The 23,630-nt window shown below is 29.8% G+C and overlaps 1 protein-coding gene across 1 annotated transcript; it reads left to right on the top strand.

Moving 5' to 3' along the window:
• The first annotated feature begins 11,319 nt into the window (after window positions 1-11,319).
• Window positions 11,320-14,870, top strand: LOC111887153 (protein RICE SALT SENSITIVE 3). Its single transcript, XM_052771312.1, is given in 8 exon segments — window positions 11,320-11,557; window positions 11,690-11,743; window positions 11,910-12,081; window positions 12,295-12,379; window positions 12,382-12,395; window positions 12,953-12,994; window positions 13,084-13,140; window positions 14,196-14,870. Coding segments are annotated over 8 exon segments (1,044 nt in total). The 5' UTR covers window positions 11,320-11,423; the 3' UTR covers window positions 14,682-14,870.
• The last annotated feature ends 8,760 nt before the right edge of the window (window positions 14,871-23,630 follow it).

Here is a 23,630-nt window from a genome sequence, read left to right on the forward strand (position 1 = left end):
GGTTTTTTCGCGGAAAACCGGAAAGCTCTATTTCTCCGGGATATCTAGTGCTCCAAGGCTTCACTACTAACACCTAATAACTCCTAAAGTCGGGCCTCGAGATTGCGGGAGAGTTTGGAAGAATTTGGGTAGTTTTGTAAAGAAAATGGTGAAAATCGAGCATATTTATAGCCAAACAGGAAGGGCACATCGCATCTATCCATGTGGCAAGCTGTGAATAGGCCATGTCGCCAAGATTGGGGAGGATGGGTTCAATCTGGTTGTGTCGCCCATCTGTGTTGCCATGTGTCGCTTTCTCATTGGTCTAAAGTTCTTATTTTCTAAAAATCGTAACTTACACATATGAGCTCTGTTTTCGATGCTCTTTATTACTCCGGTTTCGTATCGTCGAGTACTACAACTTTCATTTGGACTTCACATAATTCTCATTTTATTTTTCATTTTACGGTCTGATAAGGCGTATACATTAAATGACGCTGCGAAATTCATAACTTTTTCATACGGGTTCTGTTTTCGACGTTCTTTATATCGACGGTTTCATATTGAATAGTACTTTCATTTAGATTGTTTTGTCCAACGAGCAACTAATTTTCAATTTTATTTTTATGACACACATCGATGTATCGTGTTGAACACGAAACTTCGAAAAATCATAACTTTCGTATATGAAGTACAATTTGGGCATTTCTTTACATCTACAGTTTCGTATTGACAATTACTATGAATTTTTTTTATATCATTTATCCTAAATACGCTTTTATTTTTAATTGTTATTTTTTTTATTTTTTTGTTACGCTTTTCACTGTATTTTTATACAAATATTATATTATTATAATATTTATTTGTATAACATAAATAGAATATTATATACAAAGAACAATTCTTTAAACACATAAAATGTTAGAATATTGCTTATTCATTTATTTATAACAAAATTTTACATTAATTCGTTAACGTACATAAGGACGAAGTCTAACGAAAAATCTGGTCGTTACAATTATCACCCACTTAGGTTGATTCCGTACCGGAATCATGCAACAACAAACAATTGCGGATAGCAACTTTTCCTATCAATTTATGTTGCCCAAGTAAGTTTCGTCCCAAAACTATTCTTCCAACGCACAAGTACCAAATTGATCATCTTGTGTCGCAACTTTTTTGTTTTACGATCAACAATCGCTTCAGGCTCCTTAATTAATCTCTTTTTTCATCAATACTTAATCCCAAAAGTGGAATCAAATCAGGTTCTCCTCCCAAGCATTTCCTCAAATAACAAACATGAAAAGTGTTATGAATACATTCTAGTTCAATGGTTAGTTCAAGCTTGTAAGCTTGCTTCCCTATCTTTCAAAGTACTTTGAATGGTCTAATAAAACGAGGACTTAACTTCTCAAGTTTTTGAATCTAATAAGTCCCTTCCATGGAGAGACTTTAAGTAACACCTGATCACCAACCTCAAAAGTTACAGGTCGCCGCTACTGATCTACATAGCTCTTCTGATGATTTTGAGCAACTAGCATTCCTTCTCGGATGATTTTCACTTTATCTGCAACTTGTTGAACGGTTTCAGGACCTACAAAGTGATTCTCTCCAGTTTCTAGCCAGCAAGACGGCGTACAACACTTTCTTCCATACAATGCTTCATAAGAAGGCATCTTGGTGCTTGAGTGAAAACTATTGTTGTAGGCGAATTCTACTAGTGGTAGATGATCATCCAATGTTATTATAGTTATTTAACTATGTTCGTCCATAGGTAGTATTTATACATAACTTCATACCCATTTCTTCATGCACACTCTTCCAGAATCTGGAAGTGAATCGACTATCTCTGTATGATACAAATGATAAGGGTACATCATGTATTTTAACAATCCCCTTCACGTATATTTTTGCCAACATTTCCATAGACCATGTCTCTCGTGTGGCTAAAAAGTACACATGTTTTGTCAACCGGTCCACTATAACCCAGTTCATGTTGTAGCCTTTTCTTGTCTTTGGTAAATTGGTTATGAAATCCCTAGTAATGTCATCCCACTTACCCATGGGTACCGGTAAAGGTTCCAAGTTTCCATATGGCTTTTGATGGTGTCGTTTTACTCTCCAACAAGTCAAACATTCAGCCACATATGTTGCCACATCGATCTTCATTGCTGGCCACCACTAATAGGGTTTAATGTCCAAATAAATCTTGGTGCTAAATGGGTGCATAGAATACATCATTTTATGAGACTTTTCTATGATAAAATCCCGTATTTCTCCCATCTTCAACACCCAAATACAATTTTCAAACACCTTCAACCCTCAATTGTCTTCCTCGAATACTAACGTCTTTCCCATACATTCTTCTTTATTCTTATCCTCTGCTAATGCTTTGGTCTGAGCTTCTTTTATCTTCTCTACAATCATTGAGATTACTTCAATCTTTAATGATCTAGCTCTTTTCTGTTCTGTATTTACCTTTCTACTCAAGGCATCGACGACAATATTTGCTTTACCATGTGATAAAGTATTTCACAATCGTAGTCTTTAAGTAGTTCCAACCACCACCTATGCCTCGTATTAAATTCTTTCTTAGTAAAGAGATGTTGAAGGCTTTTATGATATGTAAACAGTTTGCATTTGGTTCTATAAAGATAGTGTCTCCGGATCTTTAAGGCAAAAACCACTGCTACAAGCTCTAGATCATTTCACTACTAGAAAACGGTCATTTAATGACGCGCAAACAATGACACACAGTGATAGAGGACACGCATTTGTGCGTGCCCTAAAATCTAATGTCAGTTTTCCAAAATTTTAAGGATAGAGGACACGCATTTATGCGTGCCCTAAAATTAGTGTCAGAAAAAAATAAAAATGCGGAGGGCGCCTTTCATAAAATGTGCGTCATGTAAATGTGTCGCTTTATAATTTTTAAGTGAAACACGTGTTTTAGGCGGGAAATTAAATCGACGAATATTACCCCCGCCAACTGGATCCCAAAAATTAAACCCCCCGCCTCTTCGACTTAGCAAGAAAAAGCCTTAGGGCCTTCATCTTCATCTTCAGCAGTGGGAATACCTAGGTCGATTCTTCAGGGTTCAACAACATATTTGTAAACAGCAAACGAATATGATTCTGGATCTCAGCATGATTATGGCGCTTTGGAGCCGGCGACGTGAACATCATTCATGAGAAAAGTTCATATAAAACTCTAGAATTTCTATGGTTTCGATTACTGATTGAGGTACAAGGAGGTGTAATCGTTTTGGACTCTTTACTAATTGAGTTGAAATTGAACCTTAAAAACTCAATCCACACTTCGAACTTCTCTGATTCTCTCTTCTTCCGCTCCCCAGTCTCCGATTCTACTCCGATCGAGCGCTAATAAAGTAACCAACTCTCTAATTGCAGTCTATTCTACCCTCTAGTGATCTAGTCTCCAACCTCCACTACTGCACGGTCTATACAATGTTAAGAACATTGAAGGAGGCAACCACCGTCAGGCAGCCCTCAGGTCTCAACAAGTTCCAAGGTTTGGTTTAGCTATCTTTCTGATCCCACTTCCCTATCACTTTCTTTCTTCTCTTTTAACCTTTGATGGTGCTTCCGATTTTGATTTTTAACAGGAAAATTGGATGATGTTCTTCTTGGATTTGACACTCTCAAACCCTATCTGGTGAGTTAACGACAATTCACTTCCCCAAAAATTGATGATGTTCTTCTTCAATTTGTTGGTCCTGTTTGAAATAAGCAAGGGCAAAATACATTGTGGCGCTAGTTAGATCCACTACTCTTGCACTGAATTAGTTGAATCCGTCTTTGTAAAATATATCATTACAGGTAAATTGGGCTTAAGTTCACTTTGTTAAAATCATTTTCAATTTATGAATAGTTCTTGAATTGTTAAAATCATCTTCAATCCATATAAAAAAAACCTTCCAATTTCAAAATGAAGCTATATTTCAAAATGCGAATCCATGTATGTAGTTATTAACTTTTTCTTAGTGTTAATTTGTTCACACAAATTCTAACCACTTTGATTGAATCTCGTTCACTGGTGACTCATGCTAAGTTGTATTAGGTTGGTCTTCTTATTCAAGCTATATACCATGGGGATTTAGCATTATATATCAAAACTTCCAGAGAACTCTTAGCAGATTCAAAGGTAGGAAACAATCCATTTGATGGTTTCAAACCTACTGTAAGTCACTTAACAAGACTCCCATAGAAATCTTTATGAGGAGACTGGTGTCAAGCAAATACAAGAATGTTGCATTTGTTCTTGTTGCAGGAGGGCTTGGGAAACATCTTGGATACAATAGAATCAAGGTTATTTTTGTCTTTTAATCCTTTGATAATTCTTCTGTTAGTTTAACACCACTTGATAAAACTTGATCCATTTCGTAGGTAGCACTTCCCATGGAGACAACAATAGGAACTTGTTTCTTACAACACTACATAGAATCCATTTTATCTGAAGCTAGTTGTAGAAAAACTCAAGGTGCTTTTTGTTTCCCCGTGAACATATTATACTTATTCTTATATGCATAATACAAAGTTAAAATCAATATATTAAAAAACTGGTAAATTGTCCAGTTGTAGGTGAATGCAGAAGAGAAGTACCTTTTGTGATAATAACTTCAATTGACGCATATGCAAAAGCATTACAACTTGTATAGTCAAGTTCTTAACTTGGGATTAAATCTACACAAGTAAAACTTTTAAAATAGGTAAAGTTTCACATTTGGGTTTATTTTTGCTACAATAGAAGGGCATAATTGGCATTATAAATTCATACTGCCATGTTTCAGGAAAAGGTTGCTTGCTTGGCTGATAATGATGATAAGCTTTTTGTAGATCCAAATACTAAGTATATAATACAAGTGAAGAATTTTGTAAAGTATATGATATTAGTAATATTCCCAATCATAAACCCCATTTATTTCACTTATTAGACAAAACCTCATGGCCATGGTGATGTTCATTCACTTCTTTATTCGAGTGGTTTTCTTGAAGAATGGTGTGTATACATTTTCTTATTTGATTGGTTTTTGTTTTTATTAGAACATTTATCTCATTATTCTTTATTGAGCTATCTTTTTAGGAAAGAAGCTAGTTTGAGATGGGCTGTGTTTTTCCAAGATACAAATGGAGTAATGGGCTCCAATTCAAGGTTCATTTGAAAGATTGCTTTAACAGTATTTTCATATAGAGTTTTATAAAAAAAAAATTATTTCTTTATTTGTTCAAGCAATTCCTGCAGCATTGGGAGTTACTACAACTAAAGAGTATCATGTTAATTCTCTTTCTGTTCCTTGCAAAGCCAAATTTACTTGATCTTATGGGTCTTGATGGCGGTGACGATAATAATGTCATTGTCCCCGTTGATCAGCCTGCAGCAGGGTAAGGCGTTGTTTCTTTTTTTATTCTACTAAACTACCAAAATACCCCTGTTATATATAATTTAATTTTTGTTATAAGCTGATATTAAGGATGCTTATCCAACTGTAATGGAAGATTTACAGGTATTTCCAACCTCCAAAATTACCTTTTTGGTTCTTGGGTATACCGGAATATCCATCAAAGCAGCATCTGGAGGAGAGATTGTTGCCCATGGGCCCTTTTTATTTTCGTTTTTCATGAAGCCAATGAAGGATTTTGTTTCGTTTAACATTTATTTATTAGTGGGACAATTCATTGATTATGGTCCTTTTTATTCCCCAAGGGCCCTTTTTATTTTCTTTTTTTTCATTAACTATTTTTTGAGAAAAATTTATTTATTATTATTTTTTTGCAGTTTCTCTCAGCTAAATTTAAATGGCATAAAGCTAAAAAAGAATGCGGATGATAAAGTATATGGAGGGCATATTTAGAAAACTTGCATGACTTCTTTGTTTTCTAAACAATTTCTTTTGCCATGCATTATGTTCAAGTTATCAAGTCTTTATTTGTGAAGGTGAACACATTCAGAGGACTCACCTTAAAAGGAGCTCTAAAATCTGCTAAAGTGTATGGAGGGCAGTTTATGGGACAGGTATGAATATCTACATGCTGTCAAAGCTTAGGCACATGTGCTCTCTAGGTTCACTTTCATATTTTCAGTGAACACTGCAGAGTCAATCATTAAACAATACCTAAGTGTACTTGATCCCAAAACTAATCTTCCTCTTCAAACTGTGATGTGGCCTGCCACCAGCCAAGTGAAACAGATTCCTGTGCTTCAGAATTATCCAGATTGTTCATTGAAGTCTATGCTCTACTGGGTTTTTGATGAAACTACAGCTTCTGCTGTTATAAAACTTCAAGATGGATGCATTCGATTGTATAGCAAAAGAGATCTGTTTCAATTTGGAAGATGGGATATTCATCAGTTGAACCTTCATCAGATCAAGGTTGCAGAAGATATTTTCGAGCCAGCTGCTAAAGAATATACCTCTATGGTTGTTGATATCATCAACAAAAGGATGTGAAACGAGGCTATGGGCAAATCAGATGTTCTTCTTGTCGACAAATATTGAGTCAAGCTAGTCCCAAACCAAGGGGGAGATTAAAGGGTCCAGTTTGTGGTTTGGTCTAGGCTTTCCATTGTATAAGGTCTATTGAGTCATTTTATGTATTTTGGGGAGTGTTTGGGTGTTTACGGCCAGGGCTAGTGTTTACGGCCGTAAACCCTGTTTACAGTCAGTGTCTTCTATATATAGGGTTTGTCAAGGTCATTTGTAGCTGTTGTTCGTTCAGAGTTCATGGCCAAGAGCATTCAAGTTGTACCATACGTTTTTGGTATATAAACGTGTGCAAGCTTGATTTTATTCTTCTTCTACTCCAATTCTTGTTATATCGATTGATTGATTGCTTGATCATTGGTTAAGATCCGTTTCCAAGACCTTATATATATATATATATATATATATATATATATATATATATATATATATATATATATATATATATATATATATATATATATATATATATATATATATATATATATATATATATATATATATTAAAGTGCATCATATATTTTAAACTAGACGAATGTCCGCGCGTTGCGCAGAAAGACCTATATAATTGACATCTTTACAAATATATGTTTTTTTTAAATATAAAAATAACGTTGTTATTAAATTTGATATGATAATTCGTATACTAAATTGATATAATATATTGACTATTTTGAATTATATGATAATATATACATCTATTATAACTAAATAATCTCAATCGTTTGAATGACTTTTACCCGCGACTTACTCATGAATAAAATTAAATATAATATATGGTTTAATGTTATTTGTAGTTGTTGTTATTGTTAATTAATTTTTTAAAATTTATTTGTTTAACGTTTTAATTTCTATCATTATAATTATTTTAAACATCAAACATTGTTTTTGATTTTAAAGGTAACAATATAATCATTTATATAAAGTGATTTTCAATTATTGTTATTGTAAGTTATTTTAAGCTACTTATTTGAAAACATTTAACGATTATAAAAATATTTTTAGGAAATATTTTAGTTAAATTGAGATTACAATTTAGTTTTTTGCATTTAGCACTATAATGTATCACTTTTAACTATTCACAAAATATTTCTTGGGTTTTTTTATGGAACTAAAATTTATATTTAAGTTGACACTATAATGTTATATTTAAATTAAAATTTTAAGTATTTTTTCCAAACTGTTTAAAAGTTATAGCTTTAAACTGATAATGGTTTACATTCAATAACATCTTAAATCTAATAAATTAAGTATAATATGTTAAAAGTTAAAGTCATAACTTTATAAATAGAAGTAAATATATTATTTTAATATTGAAATTAAGTTTATTTACGGTTATACTTTAGGTTTGATATTTATTTAACCGTATTAACCAAATTATAATCATTATTATAAAGACACTATAATTTATCACTTTTAACTATTTATAAAATATTCTTTGGGTTGTTTAAGCTAAACTAAAATTTATATTTACGTTGACCATTTAATGTTATATTTAAATTAATAAGTTAAGTATTTTATACAAATTGTTCAAAAGTTGTAGCTTTAAAATGACATTGGTTTACATCCAACAATATATTAAAACTAATAAATTAAGTATAATATGTTAAGAGTTAAAAAACATAACTTTATGTAAAGATATTTTTTTTAATATTGAAATTTAGTTTATATATGATTACACTTTAGGTTTGATATTTATTTAACCTTATTAACCAACTTATAATCATTATTATAAAGAAATTGAAAAGTCATGGAAGTTTCAAATGAATGTGGTGAAAGGAAAAATGTTTCCTTTATAAGTATATACTAGGCGAATGTCTGTCGTTGCACATAAATACCTATATAGTTGAAATCTTTACAAATATATATATATATATATATATATATATATATATATATAACAACGTTGTTAGTAAATTTGATATAATAATTAGTACACTAAATTTATATAACATATTGATTATTTTGAATTATATCATAATATATACATCTATTATAACTGCATAATCTCAATCGTTTGAATTACTTTTATCCACGAGTTACACATGAATAAAATTTAATATAATATATGGTTTAATGTTATTTATAGTTGTTGTTATTGTTAATTAATTTTCTTAAATTTATTTGCTTAATGTTTTAATTTCTATCATTATAATTATTTAAAACACCAAAACATTGTTTTTTGATTTTAAAGGTAATAATATATGCATTTATATAGAGTTATTTTTAACTATTGTTATTGTAAGTTAATTTAAGCTACTTATTTGAAAACTTTTAACGATTATAAAAATATATTTAGGAAATATTTTAGTTAAATTGATATTACAATTTAGTTTTTGCATTTATCACTACAACTTATCACTTTTTACTGATTATAAATATTCTTTGGTTTTTTAAATGGAACTGGAATTTATATTTAAATTGACATTGTAATGTTATATTTAAATTAACAATTTAAGTATTTTGTCCAAACTATTCAAAAGTTGTAGCCTTAAACTGGTTTAGAGACAACAACATATTAAATCAAATAAATTAAGTATAATATGTTAAAAGTTAAAGACATAATTTTATAAGTAGAAGTAAAGATATTATGTTAAAATTGAAATTTAGTATATTTATGATTACACTTTAGATTTTATATTTATTTAACCTTATTAATTAACTTATAATCATTATTAGAAATACACTATAATTAATCACTTTTAACTATTTACAAAATATTTTTTGGTTTGTTTAAATTAAACTAAAATTTATATTTAAGTTGATCCTATAATGTTATATTTAAATTAAGAATTTAAATATTTTAATCGAAATTGTTTCAAAATTATATCTTTAAAATGATAATGGTTTACATTCAACGATATATTAAAACTAATAAATTAAGTATAATATGTTAAAAGTTAAAAAACATAACTTTATAAGTAAAAGTAAAGATATTATTTTAATATTGAAATTAAGTTTATATTTGATTATAGTTTAGATTTGATATTTATTTAACCTTATTAACCAACTTATATGTGTTAAAAGTCATGGGAGTTTCAAATGAATGTGTTAAAAGAAAAAATGCATGGGAGTTTCAAATGAATATGATGAAAAAAAAAATGTTTCCTTTATAATATAGTATGATATGAATTTAATAACATATGAATAGTTTAATCAAATGTGAATAAAATATATGAATCATAAAATTTTTGATTATATTTATTAATGATATGAATTTATGATTCTAAATTTGTAATCCAATCGTAGTGATGCAAAATGTTTTCTATGATAAAAAAAAATTGACGTTTAAAAAGTTTGTATCTTTATCATGAAATATATAATTGAAGTATTTTTATAATAACATATCTTTAATCAAATGTATGTTTATCATTTTTGAAATATATAAATGAAGTATTTTTATAATAACATCTGAATAATTTAATCAAATGTGAATAAAATAATTGAATATCAAATTGTAACCATAGTGATATATATATATATATATATATATATATATATATATATATATATATATATATATATATATATATATATATATATATATATATATATATATATATATATATATATATATATAGGTTCAGGTTCATTTAAGACCATTTTAATTTTGTGAGACCGTGAGACCAAATCTAAAAATAATTTTAAAATGCAAAATAAATGGAAAAATTCAAAAATTCTTTTTTTAAATATTATTTTCGGAACTTGAATTAACTAAAAAAAATAAAAATAAATAATAAATAATAAATAAAAAATCTCTTTTATTTTAAAATACGTGAAATATTCTAATAGAATATTACACTGTACATAATCCATAAAAAAAAATTTAAATGCAAAATAAATGGAAAAATCCTGTTTTTTTTTTTTTGAAAAATATGTGAAATATTCTAATAGAATATTACACTGTACATATTTTAAAAATAATTTTAAAATGCAAAATAAATGGAAAAATCCAAAAATTCTTTTTTTAAATATTATTTTCGGAACTTGAATTAACTAAAATAAATAAATAAATAAATAAATAAATAAATAAATAAATAAATAAATGCGTCTCACGGTCTCACAAAATTAGGTCGTCTCACATTAACCTAACATATATATATATATATATATATATATATATATATATATATATATATATATATATAGGTGGTGCAATCCCTCTTTGAGGTCGAGGGTTCAAGTCCCGTCGTGGACATAGGTGGAATAGGTGTTGTTAGCTTAGATGTAGATTAGATTTGCCGGTCCAAAAAAAATCTATTATGTGCTTGTATGATTGATTATGGACCAATCATTTTAGTTATTTTAAGAAAATAATTAATGCATAATAAATGTTGAAGGTTTAATTAATGCTCATTATATTTTTAATATGTAATATGCATTAATTATTTTTTTAAAATAACTAAAATGATTGGTCCAGAATTAAACATACAACACAATAGATAGTTAAAACAAAATAACATAACCCTATATATATATATATATATATATATATATATATATATATATATATATATATATATATATATATATATATATATATATATATATATATATATATATATATATATATATATATATATATGAACTTATATTTTTATAAGATGGTATTATATTGATATTAATGTTACGTTATCTAGAAGTAAAATTTAAAAATTTTAATTTTTCAAAAAACATTTCTATAAAGATAGCATTCTAAAATGAATTGTCAACATTTATTCTCATGTTTTCAGTTTCATTTTAAAGTTCTTATTTGAACCGAATTTTATATATATATATATATATATATATATATATATATATATAGAAAGAGAGAGATATGTGAAACTCCCTGGCAGGAGGCATTATATAAAGGAGAAAAGGGTGTCTAGTTTTCACTTCTAGAGAAAAAGATAGATACAAGTGTGTGTTTTAGAGAGAAAGTTGAAAGAGAGAAGGGCAATGGAGGAGCTAAGCCAATCAACAGTAACTCATCTTCTTCAACACACACTCAGAAGCTTTTGCATTCATGAAAACTCCCAGTGGGTTTATGCTGTTTTTTGGAGGATCTTACCTAGAAACTACCCTCCTCCCAAGTAAATTTTTCTATTTAATTACTTAATTAGGATTTAACTAAAAATACCCTAATCAGCTAATCTAATCCACAAACAAATATTAAATTATGAAATTCTATTTTTATATTCTTACATTTTCTTAATAAATTATAGATGGGATGCTCAAGGTGGAGCTTATGATAGGTCAAGAGGCAACCGAAGAAATTGGTACATTAAATTTCAATTTCAAGAAATATATTCCGTTTATAATTAACTGTATTTTTACTCATTTAATCCAACCTAATTAATTTCATCATATGAAATATTGTCAATTGATTTATTATTTGCAAATTTTATCCGATGATTGATTTCTTAATTAATTTAAAACAAATAGGATCCTAGCATGGGAGGATGGTTTTTGTAATTTCGCAGCCTCAACCGCTGCAGACTCAAACTCCGGTGACTGTCAACCGTATTCTAGCCATGAGTACCAACAATATCAAGGCCTTCAACCGGAGCTTTTCTTCAAAATGTCCCACGAAATTTACAATTACGGTGAAGGGTATTTTTGGACTTTTTCAATTTACTACTTTTTCTTCATTTCTATATATATATATATATATAATATATATATATATATATATATATATATATATATATATATATATATAATATATATATATATATATATATATATATATATATATATATATATATATATATATATATATATATTAAGAGGTGTTCATTTTATATTTTCTAAATTTTTTTCAGGTTAATTGGGGAAAGTAGCAGCAGATCACAATCATAAGTGGATTTTTAAAGAGCCTACTGATCAAGAAATAAATTTCTTGTCTACTTGGAATATTCAGCGGACTCAGTAAGTAGAGATTCATAGTTTCTTATTAACATTTATTTATTAATCTGTTAATTTGCTATCAAATACTTTTAATTAAAATTAATTTTTAAAGGTTTTAAAAGCTTAAAAATCTCTAAATAATTTATTTCTAAGCGCCTATAAATTTTATAGATTTCAATAATATCTTCCATTACAACTCATTAGATTTATATGTTTTTAGAAAATTAAATGTATATGTTATTAACAGTTTAAAGCAAATCATTGTATGTTGAACAATTCCAAATTTGGAAGAAACGTATAATGGAAAATAATTTATACTTTGAACAATTTTAACCACGCTTGTAAAATATTTAGATGCTTATGTAACTAAATAATTCATGACAAAACAGTTTTGATCAGATATTATATGTTCAATGAATGCTTTAAAGTTCATTAATTAAATTATTTGTGATTATATATGGTTAATTAGTTTGGATACGTGTTAGGGTTTTTGTTTTCGTATAACGTTTTTTAGGGTTAAATGGTTTAATATTTATTTATTATGGGTTTAATTTATTCTATATTTACTTGAATAATAGCATCCAAGGACATGGGAGGCTCAGTTTCAGGCCGGTATAAAGGTACAAGTACAATGTGCATTATGTACAACACTTTTAAGCAGCTTGTTATAAGTTTTATATAATCAACTTAATTTAATTCTTATTCTCAGACTATTGCTTTGGTTGCTGTTAGAGAAGGTGTTATCCAACTGGGATCAATTCACAAGGTTTTTCTCTATCACATATATTTAAAAGTATTAAAACACTTACATCTACCTAAATTTATTTATTTAGAAAAAATAAACTAGATAATACAGAGATTTCAATATAATAGTTAATATAAAGTAGTTAACTTTGACTTTTGAAAGCCAAACATATATAACTTTTAAAAGACTGAAAATTATATTTAAGTTGTGAAACTCGTCTTGACAAATCTATAATACTAAATTGTATGCTTCTTGTTCGACTAAATAGTAAGTACTTGCCTGTAAATGGGATCAAAAGGTAATCATATACTATTTGCTAAAATTTCTGAAATTACAAAAATACCCCTGCATACTCAACAAACTCAAGTTGTAGAGAATGTCAGTTTTCTACCATGCATCTTTAGAAAATAACAATTTGTTGCCACTATAAATCCATCTTAAGTTCATAATACTCAATATATATATATATATATATATATATATATATATATATATATATATATATATATATATATATATATATATATCATGGATCATTTTTGTGTCCCTAATACGTTACTAAAGACTTGAGCTTGTGAAATTACAAAAGTACCCATGCATGCACAACATGTGTAAGTTTCTGAGGATGTCGATTTCCTATCTTGCATCAATTAAAAATAACAATTAGCATACCCTAAATATATTTTACGTTGATAATAGTATAATACTAAATATTATGCATATTATTTGGGTCACTAAGTTATTGATTACGTACAAAAACAGTTATCAAAAAGGTGATTGAAGGCTTGGGCTTGATGGAGTTATAACAATACCCCGCATGCACATATCTAACTCAAGTCTGAAACTTGCATCTTTAAAAATGACATTAGCATACCCCAAATCTATTTTAGGTTGATAATACTAATGCGAGCTTCTTGAAATTACAAAAATACCCCTGCATGCACATCCAACTCAATGCCAATTTCCTACCTTGCATCTTTCAAAGTGATAATTAACTTACCTCAAATTTATTTATAAGTTTATGATATTAAATGTATGCATCTATTTTGTCACTAATTGGGTAATGGAATCAAAAGGTGATTGAAGACTTGAGCTATGTGGTGATGCTAAGAAAGAAATTGAGCTACATTGAGAGCATCCCAGGGGTACTACTACCACACCCATCGTCCTCACTATACCCATTCAGACCAGAAGGGTACAACACACCTGAACTATGGCCTTTCCATGGCGGCAGTGGTGGTGGCAGCGATTTACCTGCAGCTTACAATCAACCATTGAACATAACTCCTTCCATGAGCAGCCTTGAGGCCCTCCTCTCAAAACTTCCATCAGTCGTTCCGGTTTCGTCTTCACCACTGGCGGCACCACCCTTTTGTGAGGCGGCACAGCCGCATTTCGTGGCGGTGTCACCGGAGAAGGAGGTGGTTGAGGAGGAGGAGGAAGAGGAGATAAAAGATGTCGGAGAGTGTAGCAGCTCAATGTCTTCTTATGGCCATCATCACCAGCATTTTCAACATCATGATATCAATGTAAGCAGTTGCATGACCAATAATAGGTATTAGTTTGGTAGTACTGTAGTAGTTATTAAGTTGATAACTAGAGGTTAAATTATGTATGTATTAGTTCTAGCCATATATTAGTGTGCTTTTTTTTATCTTTTTTTATGTTTAACCTCTTGGTTAACTGCTTTCTTTAATTTTGTTTTCGGGTATGTAAGTAGGCCAATAATCCAAATAAAGAACTTTCAGACAGATCGTACAAACCCAATGTTAGGCCCGAAACAGGTCGTAAAAGCCCGATCAACCTTGTTATAACTGAAACTAGTAAATAAATTCAGCAAATCCATGAAAATCATTAAATCAAACCACACTTCCATACAAAATTTAATTTTAACAATTCAAAAAATCAAATCAAATCGAAGATGGGTTGGAGGGAAACGCGTTTGTGTGGACCTTACAAGGGTATCCCCTCTTGTGTGCTTGAGGGTTGGGGGTTTCATGGCTGAACAGACTGTTTTAAATGTTGTTACAGGCAAAGTCACCAAACATGAAAAATTGTAAATGAAAAATTAACAAGTATTCATACCATTTGCATTTGATATGTTTGGTTTCCTCGCAGCGGATGTGGTGAAGCTTCTTAATAGAGTACAACGGATCATGTATAGCAATGTTATATCCCCTAGATCTATGAATCTAGTCTTCAAAAGAATTAATTTTACCATACAAAAAGGCTTAGTGGCGCAGCTTGTTGCCTGTTTTTCATCTCACTCGTTGTACGAGGATAATTAAATTAATGAAAATCGAAGATTATATCATATGCTTTTGTCCAAGAAAAATGAAAAATCAGCAATCAAACTTTCACTAATTTGCCTACGGGTGTGGGCCTAGGGTAATAAAAAGCTTCAACTTCTTTGGAATGACGAAGAAGATCAGGAATGCTTTGGACCGAATTTTCTTGCTTGTCTCTAACTCGCACACTTACCTTCAAATATACATAGGTTTAAACTTATAATTGTTTCTATCATTCCAAATTGTACCTTTCCATGTTGACTTCTTCTTGACCTATAACCGGTATGTAGTTGTATTGCCCCAACTGAAATATCATACATATAATGGATAAACTTTAAAACACTCTTTAACTTCATCGTTTATCTGTATAAAATCATGAAATATGTCTTGAAAAGAAGAATGGATTAAATGTTAGTGGTAAGTCAAGAATAGTATTTTCCCACGAAATCTTTTTATTTCGTTAATTCACAAAGAATCTACAAAATACAATAGTTCAAGGGCTAAACAAACCGGACCCAAAGTGGGCCGGATATCTTCTATACACATGTATAATACACTAGTGTTTAGAAGATTTACGGCTAATTTTCTTCGGTTTGATTTGAACTTTGACTCATTGTATTATATATATATATATATATATATATATATATATATATATATATATATATATATATATATATATATATATATATATATATATATATATATATATATATAGATACTTACTAGCCGTTTGCCCGCGCAAAACGGCGGCGACGAATAGTTTCTTTCAAGCAATTAGTTCCATTCGGAGACATGTTATATTTCTAAGAACATTTGCACCATTATCGATCGGTTTCACAAAAATAAAAAGTGCAATGTCAAAACCAAAAAATATTGTGGTGGTGGATTCCATGGAGGAAAATGAGATGAAGATTTGAATTAGTCTCTAGTCAACTATATTTTATGCAAAAAATTAGGGAACTCCAATTTGAATGAGTTTTTAAATTTCAAACGATTTGTCGAAAAGAAGTGTTTCAGATTTCGAATGCACCAGATACCAGAGAAGAGATATTTTAGGAGTACAAGATGGGTCAAAATTGATGAAAATACTAATTCAATCCCTAAAAATAAGGAAATACTAATTTAAATGTGTTTTTAATACATGTATCTCTAGCATTATCATTTGTAAGATATATATTATAATATTATTATATTAATAATTGGTTGTACTTTAAGCTTAAATACTTGAACGTCTTAAAAAAATATTATTATTATATTAATTCTATTTATAGAAATAATAAGATTTCTTTTATAAGGTAGTATATATATATATATATATATATATATATATATATATATATATATATATATATATATATATATATAGAGAGAGAGAGAGAGAGAGAGGTCCAGGTTTATTTGAGACCATTCTAATTTTGTGAGACCGTGAGACCAAATCTAAAAATAATTTTAAAATGCAAAATAAATGGAAAAATCCAAAAATTCTTTTTTTAAGTATTATTTTCGGAACTTGAATTAACTAAAAAAAATAATAAAAAAAATCCCGTTTTTTTTAAAAAGATACGTGAAATATTCTAATAGAATATTACACTGTACATATTCTAAAAAATAATTTTAAAATGCAAAATAAATGGAAAAATCTAAAAATTCTTTTTTTAAATATTATTTTCGGAACTTGAATTAACTAAAAAAAATAAAAATAAAATCTCATTTTTTTTTAAATACATGAAATATTCTAATAATTACACTGTACATATTCTAAAAAATAATTTTAAAATGCAAAATAAATGGAAAAATCCAAATTCTTTTTTTAAATATTATTTTCGGAACTTGAATTAACTAAAAAAAATAAAAAAAATGTGTCTCACGGTCTCACAAAATTAGGTCTGTCTCACATTAACCTAACCCTATATATATATATATATATATATATATATATATATATATATATATATATATATATATATATAATAAGGATTTCATAGCAAAATATTATTCTGCATGCATAGCTAAAATGTTAATCTTCTTTTGTTTATTATTCTCTTTATCTCTCTAGCTCTCAAACATGACACATCAACCTCATCTCGTTGTCGACGTCTCTCTACCTCCGACAGTTGCCATGCCTATGTTGACTACTCTAAGCAATGAGCCACCGTCGAGAAACTATATAGGATCACCAACATCAAGGCATTATTCCCATTAGTCCTTGACCTCAACCGCTTGAACTATGATGTATGCATGGAACTCTTTGAAACCCATTATATCGGTGTTATAGTGTTATTAATCACATTGACGACTCCAGTGACGCTCGATCTTCTAACCATGTTCATCAAGAATGAAAAAAATATTGACTTCATTAGGAAATTCTAGACTTATGGGACGATCTTACACTCCCTCTTCAGTTGGTACTTAAAAAGAACTTTGTTGTCCGATCTATCTGACGTAATCTCAAAATATATTTTAGGTTAACAAGGATGCAAATTCAATTCAACTTGACAACGAACTACGTAGCATCTTCATTGGTGACAGGACCATCTCCTCCTACTACACCCAGATCAAATCTATATATGAACTTCTTACAAACATTGATTGGCCGGTACCTGAAAAGAACATAGTGACATATGATTAACAGTCTAATGCCCAAATACAACTACATTGGGAAACAGGCACAACTGAGGAAGAAGGAACAACTATAGTTCGAGCTTAGGAATTGTCGTCGGCAACAAACATAATCAATGGCCAATAGCCCTTCATGCAACAACGGTCTCTGCATACCAAGTCTTTTTTTCTTTTTGAAATGGAAAACTAACATGCGCCTAAAATATCACCTATGTCTCCTAACGAAACTTAAACCCATGACCTATCATTTAAGAGAGTCGCTCCTTACAGCAACATGGGCCAAGCTTGGGCAGTATGGTGTCTGCCTCCATTTCGTAAGAATATTTCATGTGAATAGTATATATTGGATTTTGATTCAAGTCAAATGTAGTTTGAAAAGTCAATATTTCAAAAATTGTCACATTTTTTAACTTTTTCGGTTTTGAAGCTTCACGTTTATTCCACTTGTTAAGGGGGAGTATAGCATTGATATATTCGATTTGAGTACATTTTCATGCCTATTTGAAGGTTTTATGATCATATTTCGATGATAAAAATGGAGAGAATTTGGTATGGGCATTTGAAAAAAGATCGTGACTTTTCAACATGATGATTTTTAGTGAAGCTTGAGCAAGATTTATTTTAAAAAGGTGGGATTGTAGCATGTACAGGATAGTGAAAATTGATCAAAGTGTGTGCTAGTAGTTGTTTAAAAGTAAGACCATATATGATTGGTGTTATATGTATATCGGATAGGTTGTAATAGGATAAGAGATATGATGTGATATGTTATAATATACCTTACAAGTAGATTGATGAAGAAATTTTTGCATTTGCATTATCGCATATGAATGCAAGGAACAACGCAAAGTAAGTTGCTATAACATGCAAAACCAATTAAGTTAAAATTAGTTACGAAAAAGGGTCATAGATTATGTCATACCCCCAAACTAGGATGGCGGAAACGTCCAGGAGCGGGTGACTATCATGTAGTGTATCATAACAGTTGAGTATAAATGTTCAAAGAAAACACAACCAACATATATATAATTGAAAAGGTTACATCATTTGTACGTATTACATGTTTCAAAATATCAATTACAATATGTTGTCAAAAGATTTGTTTAGACGCCTAAGCGTCCCATCCTCAAAGCCAGTTGTTACCTGATTTATTGATTTCCTGAGAATACAAGTTATTTGAAAAGAGAGTATCAACATTTAAGTTGGTGAGCTCATAAGCATTTGTATGTATATTTGTAAACCTTTTCTATGAAATGTAGTAATGTTTGTTTTCCGGAAAATCCTATATTTTCCCTAAAATGAGATGTGGCCTTAAATGAACCAAGACTGAAGCATATAAGTAATTTTCCTACTTAAAATGATGTTATGCAGTTTTGTTTGTATATAAAACTATTTGAAGACTGTCTTTGCGTAAACTAAAAGTGTCATTGTTGGTTTACTTGAGTTTTAATTTTTATCTTATAACCATGCTTGATTGACCCAGACTGCCTTGTTCGCAACGTTCTTCAGGTGTCGATTTCGTTATGACATTTGTCACCCCTAGACCTGCCGGTCTAGCTGTTGCAAGCAGCTAAGGTGCGGGATTTTCAGTCCCAGTATAGATCTATACACAACTATCACGCTCTCCCTACAAGAGACTCTAGTTATATTTAACAGGACTTTCGTGTGTACTTTATAAGGTACCGTGAAGACAAAACTCACTAAATTTGTTCAACAAGTTTACGTGTTTTTGTGTTGAAAATGTTTGTATAAATGATCATCCCCTAAGACTGGGATAGCTATGAAAAACAACGTGAAATCTTTAGATATGCATTTGACAATATTTTACCCTTTGCTCGACAGGATACAAATGGAGTAGAGTTTCGTAAACTATATATGTATATTTTTGATGTAGAAGACAAGTTTGTAAACAAAACATATATATGAAAATGGTTATATATGTGTATAAATTTTAAAAGATGATTTGATGTAGAAGACAAGTTTGTAATTGTTGTTCATATTCTTACGTTTTTATTAGAAACTTTGCATGAAATAATCCTTAAGTTTGATACTAAAGACCTTTTTGTACTTATCACTTTTGTAAAAATTGTAATTAAAAATATTTAAATGATTGTGTTTTTAACTTCCTTAATGTATAAACATTGCTCAAAAATGTTAGAAGGTGTTAATAAATCTATAAACCACTTTTGACAGTTTTACCCTTTACTGTCCCTGTTTTTAGAAAACTCATAGAAAAATCATCGTAAGTCAAAAACTGAATCCGTCACCTCTGAGAGTTTATAAAATGAGTCTACTTTGTTCCAAACTTTTATTATAATTTTTAGTGGTCTCAAACTAGTGTGAAAATGAACATATTCACAGACTGGTCCGAAATCACTTCTGAAATGACATGCAGTTTTATAAAAATCGCCATAAATTGTAGAAAAATCATATGAACGTGTGCGAGTAGTCCTTAGAAAGGTATAAACTTGAACTATTTGCATATTGTACAGTTTTGAAATATATTAAGTTTAAGATAGTCAAAACAGTCCGTGAACAGGACTCAACTTTTCTGTAGAAAGTTGTCATTTAAATTTAAGTTATGTTTAGTGTTCTAACTTGTATTACCCCCCTTAAAACTTGAAGAAAACATGAAAATGTAAGGGTATGAACTCACCTTATGTGAATACTTGAAGAATGGATGGTTGAAGATGAAGAACTTTTGGTTGTTGGTTTGATGCTCCAAAACAGCCACTGTTTTGGCTATGTTGCTGTCACGAAAACTTCACAGCAAAAAAGTAAGAAAAAGGGTAGTTTACTCACTGTTTTGAATCAATAATTTTGAGTATCATAACAAGTAAATTCCATGGGTATTTGGTGGTAAAATTATCAAGCAAAAGGAAGGTGTAGATGGGTGAAATGGTGGCTGAAACACAAAAGGGACAGCAACCCTTTAGTTCATGGTTTTGATGGCTTTGGAATAAGCATTCTTAGTAAAATGTCTTAAGTGATTAAGCACTTATTAGTTAAGTTGGCACATATCTCCACCAATTCTCTTATCTTAATTGATTTAGAAATCATATTCCTTACAAGAAATCACTTAAATCATGACCCATAACTAGTCATTCATTAGATAATAATACATATGTACAAATACATACATGTATACTTAGTATAAAATAACAATGTAGTTTTTGTTATTTGAACTTCAATGTTTATGTTTTATTCTTTTTATTCAAAAACACTTAAATACATTCTAATTATACCTTATAATAATTCATTTTATATTTTTATTTATTTAAATATAAAATTTATTGACCAATGTATAATTTCGTGACATTTAACCGGTTAACCATATCGTTAAACACGTTTTGTCACTTTGGTTCGTATATTTGTCAAATTTAGATCCTCCACTTCTATTAAGCAAACATTTTACATAGAACCTAACTTACTTATCAACTAGAGACATGTTGATACAAAAATTAAGTTTGTTGCGTTTAAATGATGTTATATGCTAATTTCACAAACCGGTGATGGTTCGTAGTCATACATCATAACGAAATTTATCAATAGTTACTTGTTTTATATTTCACAATAACTTATTTAAATAAAAGAGGTTAAATTCCTTCAACCATTCTTGATAAAATACTCTATTGCTTAATAATCAAAACTTAGCATCGTACGATCGTTCCTATTTTTACCAATTGTTACAGATTATAGATATGATTAAGAAATTTTTGAAAAGATTTTGAGGGCGGAAGATTTCGAGGGTAGAATCTTCTTAAGGGGCAGTGAGATGTAACAAACCAAAAATCTAAGTATTTGATTATACTTTATACGGTGCATAGAGCTAGTCTTGACATATGTGTCAAAAGTATATTGTTATTTTGAGAAAAAAAGGAAGATTACTTTAAGTTAAATATGACATGTAAGGGAGAACGTGACTCGTTAAGGCCTTAGACCCAAAGTGTTTGGTCAATTTAAACAGGCCAATGGAAAGTCAACAAAATAACATGATGCGTGAATGATTTGAAAACGATGTGTAGATGTGCCCCGTATGATGGACACGTGTAGCAAAAGAGTGACACATGGTGGAGGAATAAGATGTGTGGCAAGGAAACAAGCTACATGGAGGCCTCTAAAATGAACACGTGGACACGACGCCTCCATGCTGGTGACGCGACATATTTTTGTATCAGAAGTATATATATATATATATATATATATATATATATATATATATATATATATATATATATGTGTGTGTGTGTGTGTGTGTGTGTGTCTACAGTTTCTTTCGATGGTTCCTTTCAGATGAAAATCAGAGCAAATATGTTTCAATTAATAGCTTAAAAAGGAATCTTTATGCTAGTATACAAGGGTACGACTACCAAACGAGTTCAGGTATCTTCTCATTTTGTTATTTCATAATTGTGCTTACGTAGTATAATATTGAAGCTTTTTTAGGACCCGAGCTAGTTAGTAGAGTTTGAGAGATGTTATTATTATGAACTCAATGGATGAATTCCATGTTGGAATTCTTGATCTGGTTAGTAAGGGTTATGAACCCTAGTTTAGGGAATTGTCAAATATGTGAGATTGGGCTAATGACTTACACGGTTAAGCGTTTAGCAGTTGTATTGTGGAGATTAAGTAGTTTGGTAACAAAAGGTTAGCAAGTTTAGTTAGTGGTCAGACGAATGATCACTGTAATAGACATGATGATTAAGCTTCTAGTAAATTAAGACAAGTTCTAAAGAACTTGGTATTTTTTATGAATAAGTTTTGACAAAGTGATCAGATGAGAGGCGACGCGAAAACTATAGGCCAAAGTAGAAGTTAGTTTTCACTAACTAGCAAGGTCAGTACATGTGGATTTTGGGCTACAAAGCAAAGTAAATTGTTTTATGTGAAAGTGTTTCATAGCAAGCAACCCTTTATGTGAAAATGCTTATAGCGTGAGTCTCTGTGTTCCCAAGTTTCTTGGTTTGATAAAATAGGAAACACTTATTATAGAAATGTTTTGAAATGTTAGCATGTCATATGTTTAATGATTTTCAAAAGAGGTATTACTAGTTGTTTAATGTGTAAGTCTCACGTGTTATATGTTATTTGATTGGATTTGGTTACTCATGATGAGTTTTCATTGGTTATGTGTTATGATGTGAATGCATTCATAGTTTTTCCAAATAGGTCCGGACAGATCCTCTTGACAGGGTACCATCACAGGTCCCTATCATGGGACATGGTTAAAGATCCTCATAACAGGACAAGGAGGCACTATGTGGATGGTACCTCTCATCAAAAGTAGTGTTGAGAGGTATAGATTTTACGTAGAGGTTACGAGGTGATTTATTCTCTCGCGGCCATACAGGAGCTGGTAGTTTACTGGCTAAGGATATAGATTCCCCACAAGTACAATATGTATGTGCAGGATCTAGGGGTGAAGATTCCATGGTAAGAAATTTACCTGCGAGGGCTATGTTTTGAAAGTTATGACTTACTTTTGTTTAATATAGTTGCCAGTATGTTTCAGAATTACTTTTGAAAGTATGTTTTGAATAGGTTAAAACCCATGTAGCTCACGAGTCTTTCGACTTACGTACTTTTGTTATGTACTCA

Source organism: Lactuca sativa, chromosome 4 (genome assembly GCF_002870075.4).
Source record: "Lactuca sativa cultivar Salinas chromosome 4, Lsat_Salinas_v11, whole genome shotgun sequence".
Taxonomy (NCBI): domain Eukaryota; kingdom Viridiplantae; phylum Streptophyta; class Magnoliopsida; order Asterales; family Asteraceae; genus Lactuca; species Lactuca sativa.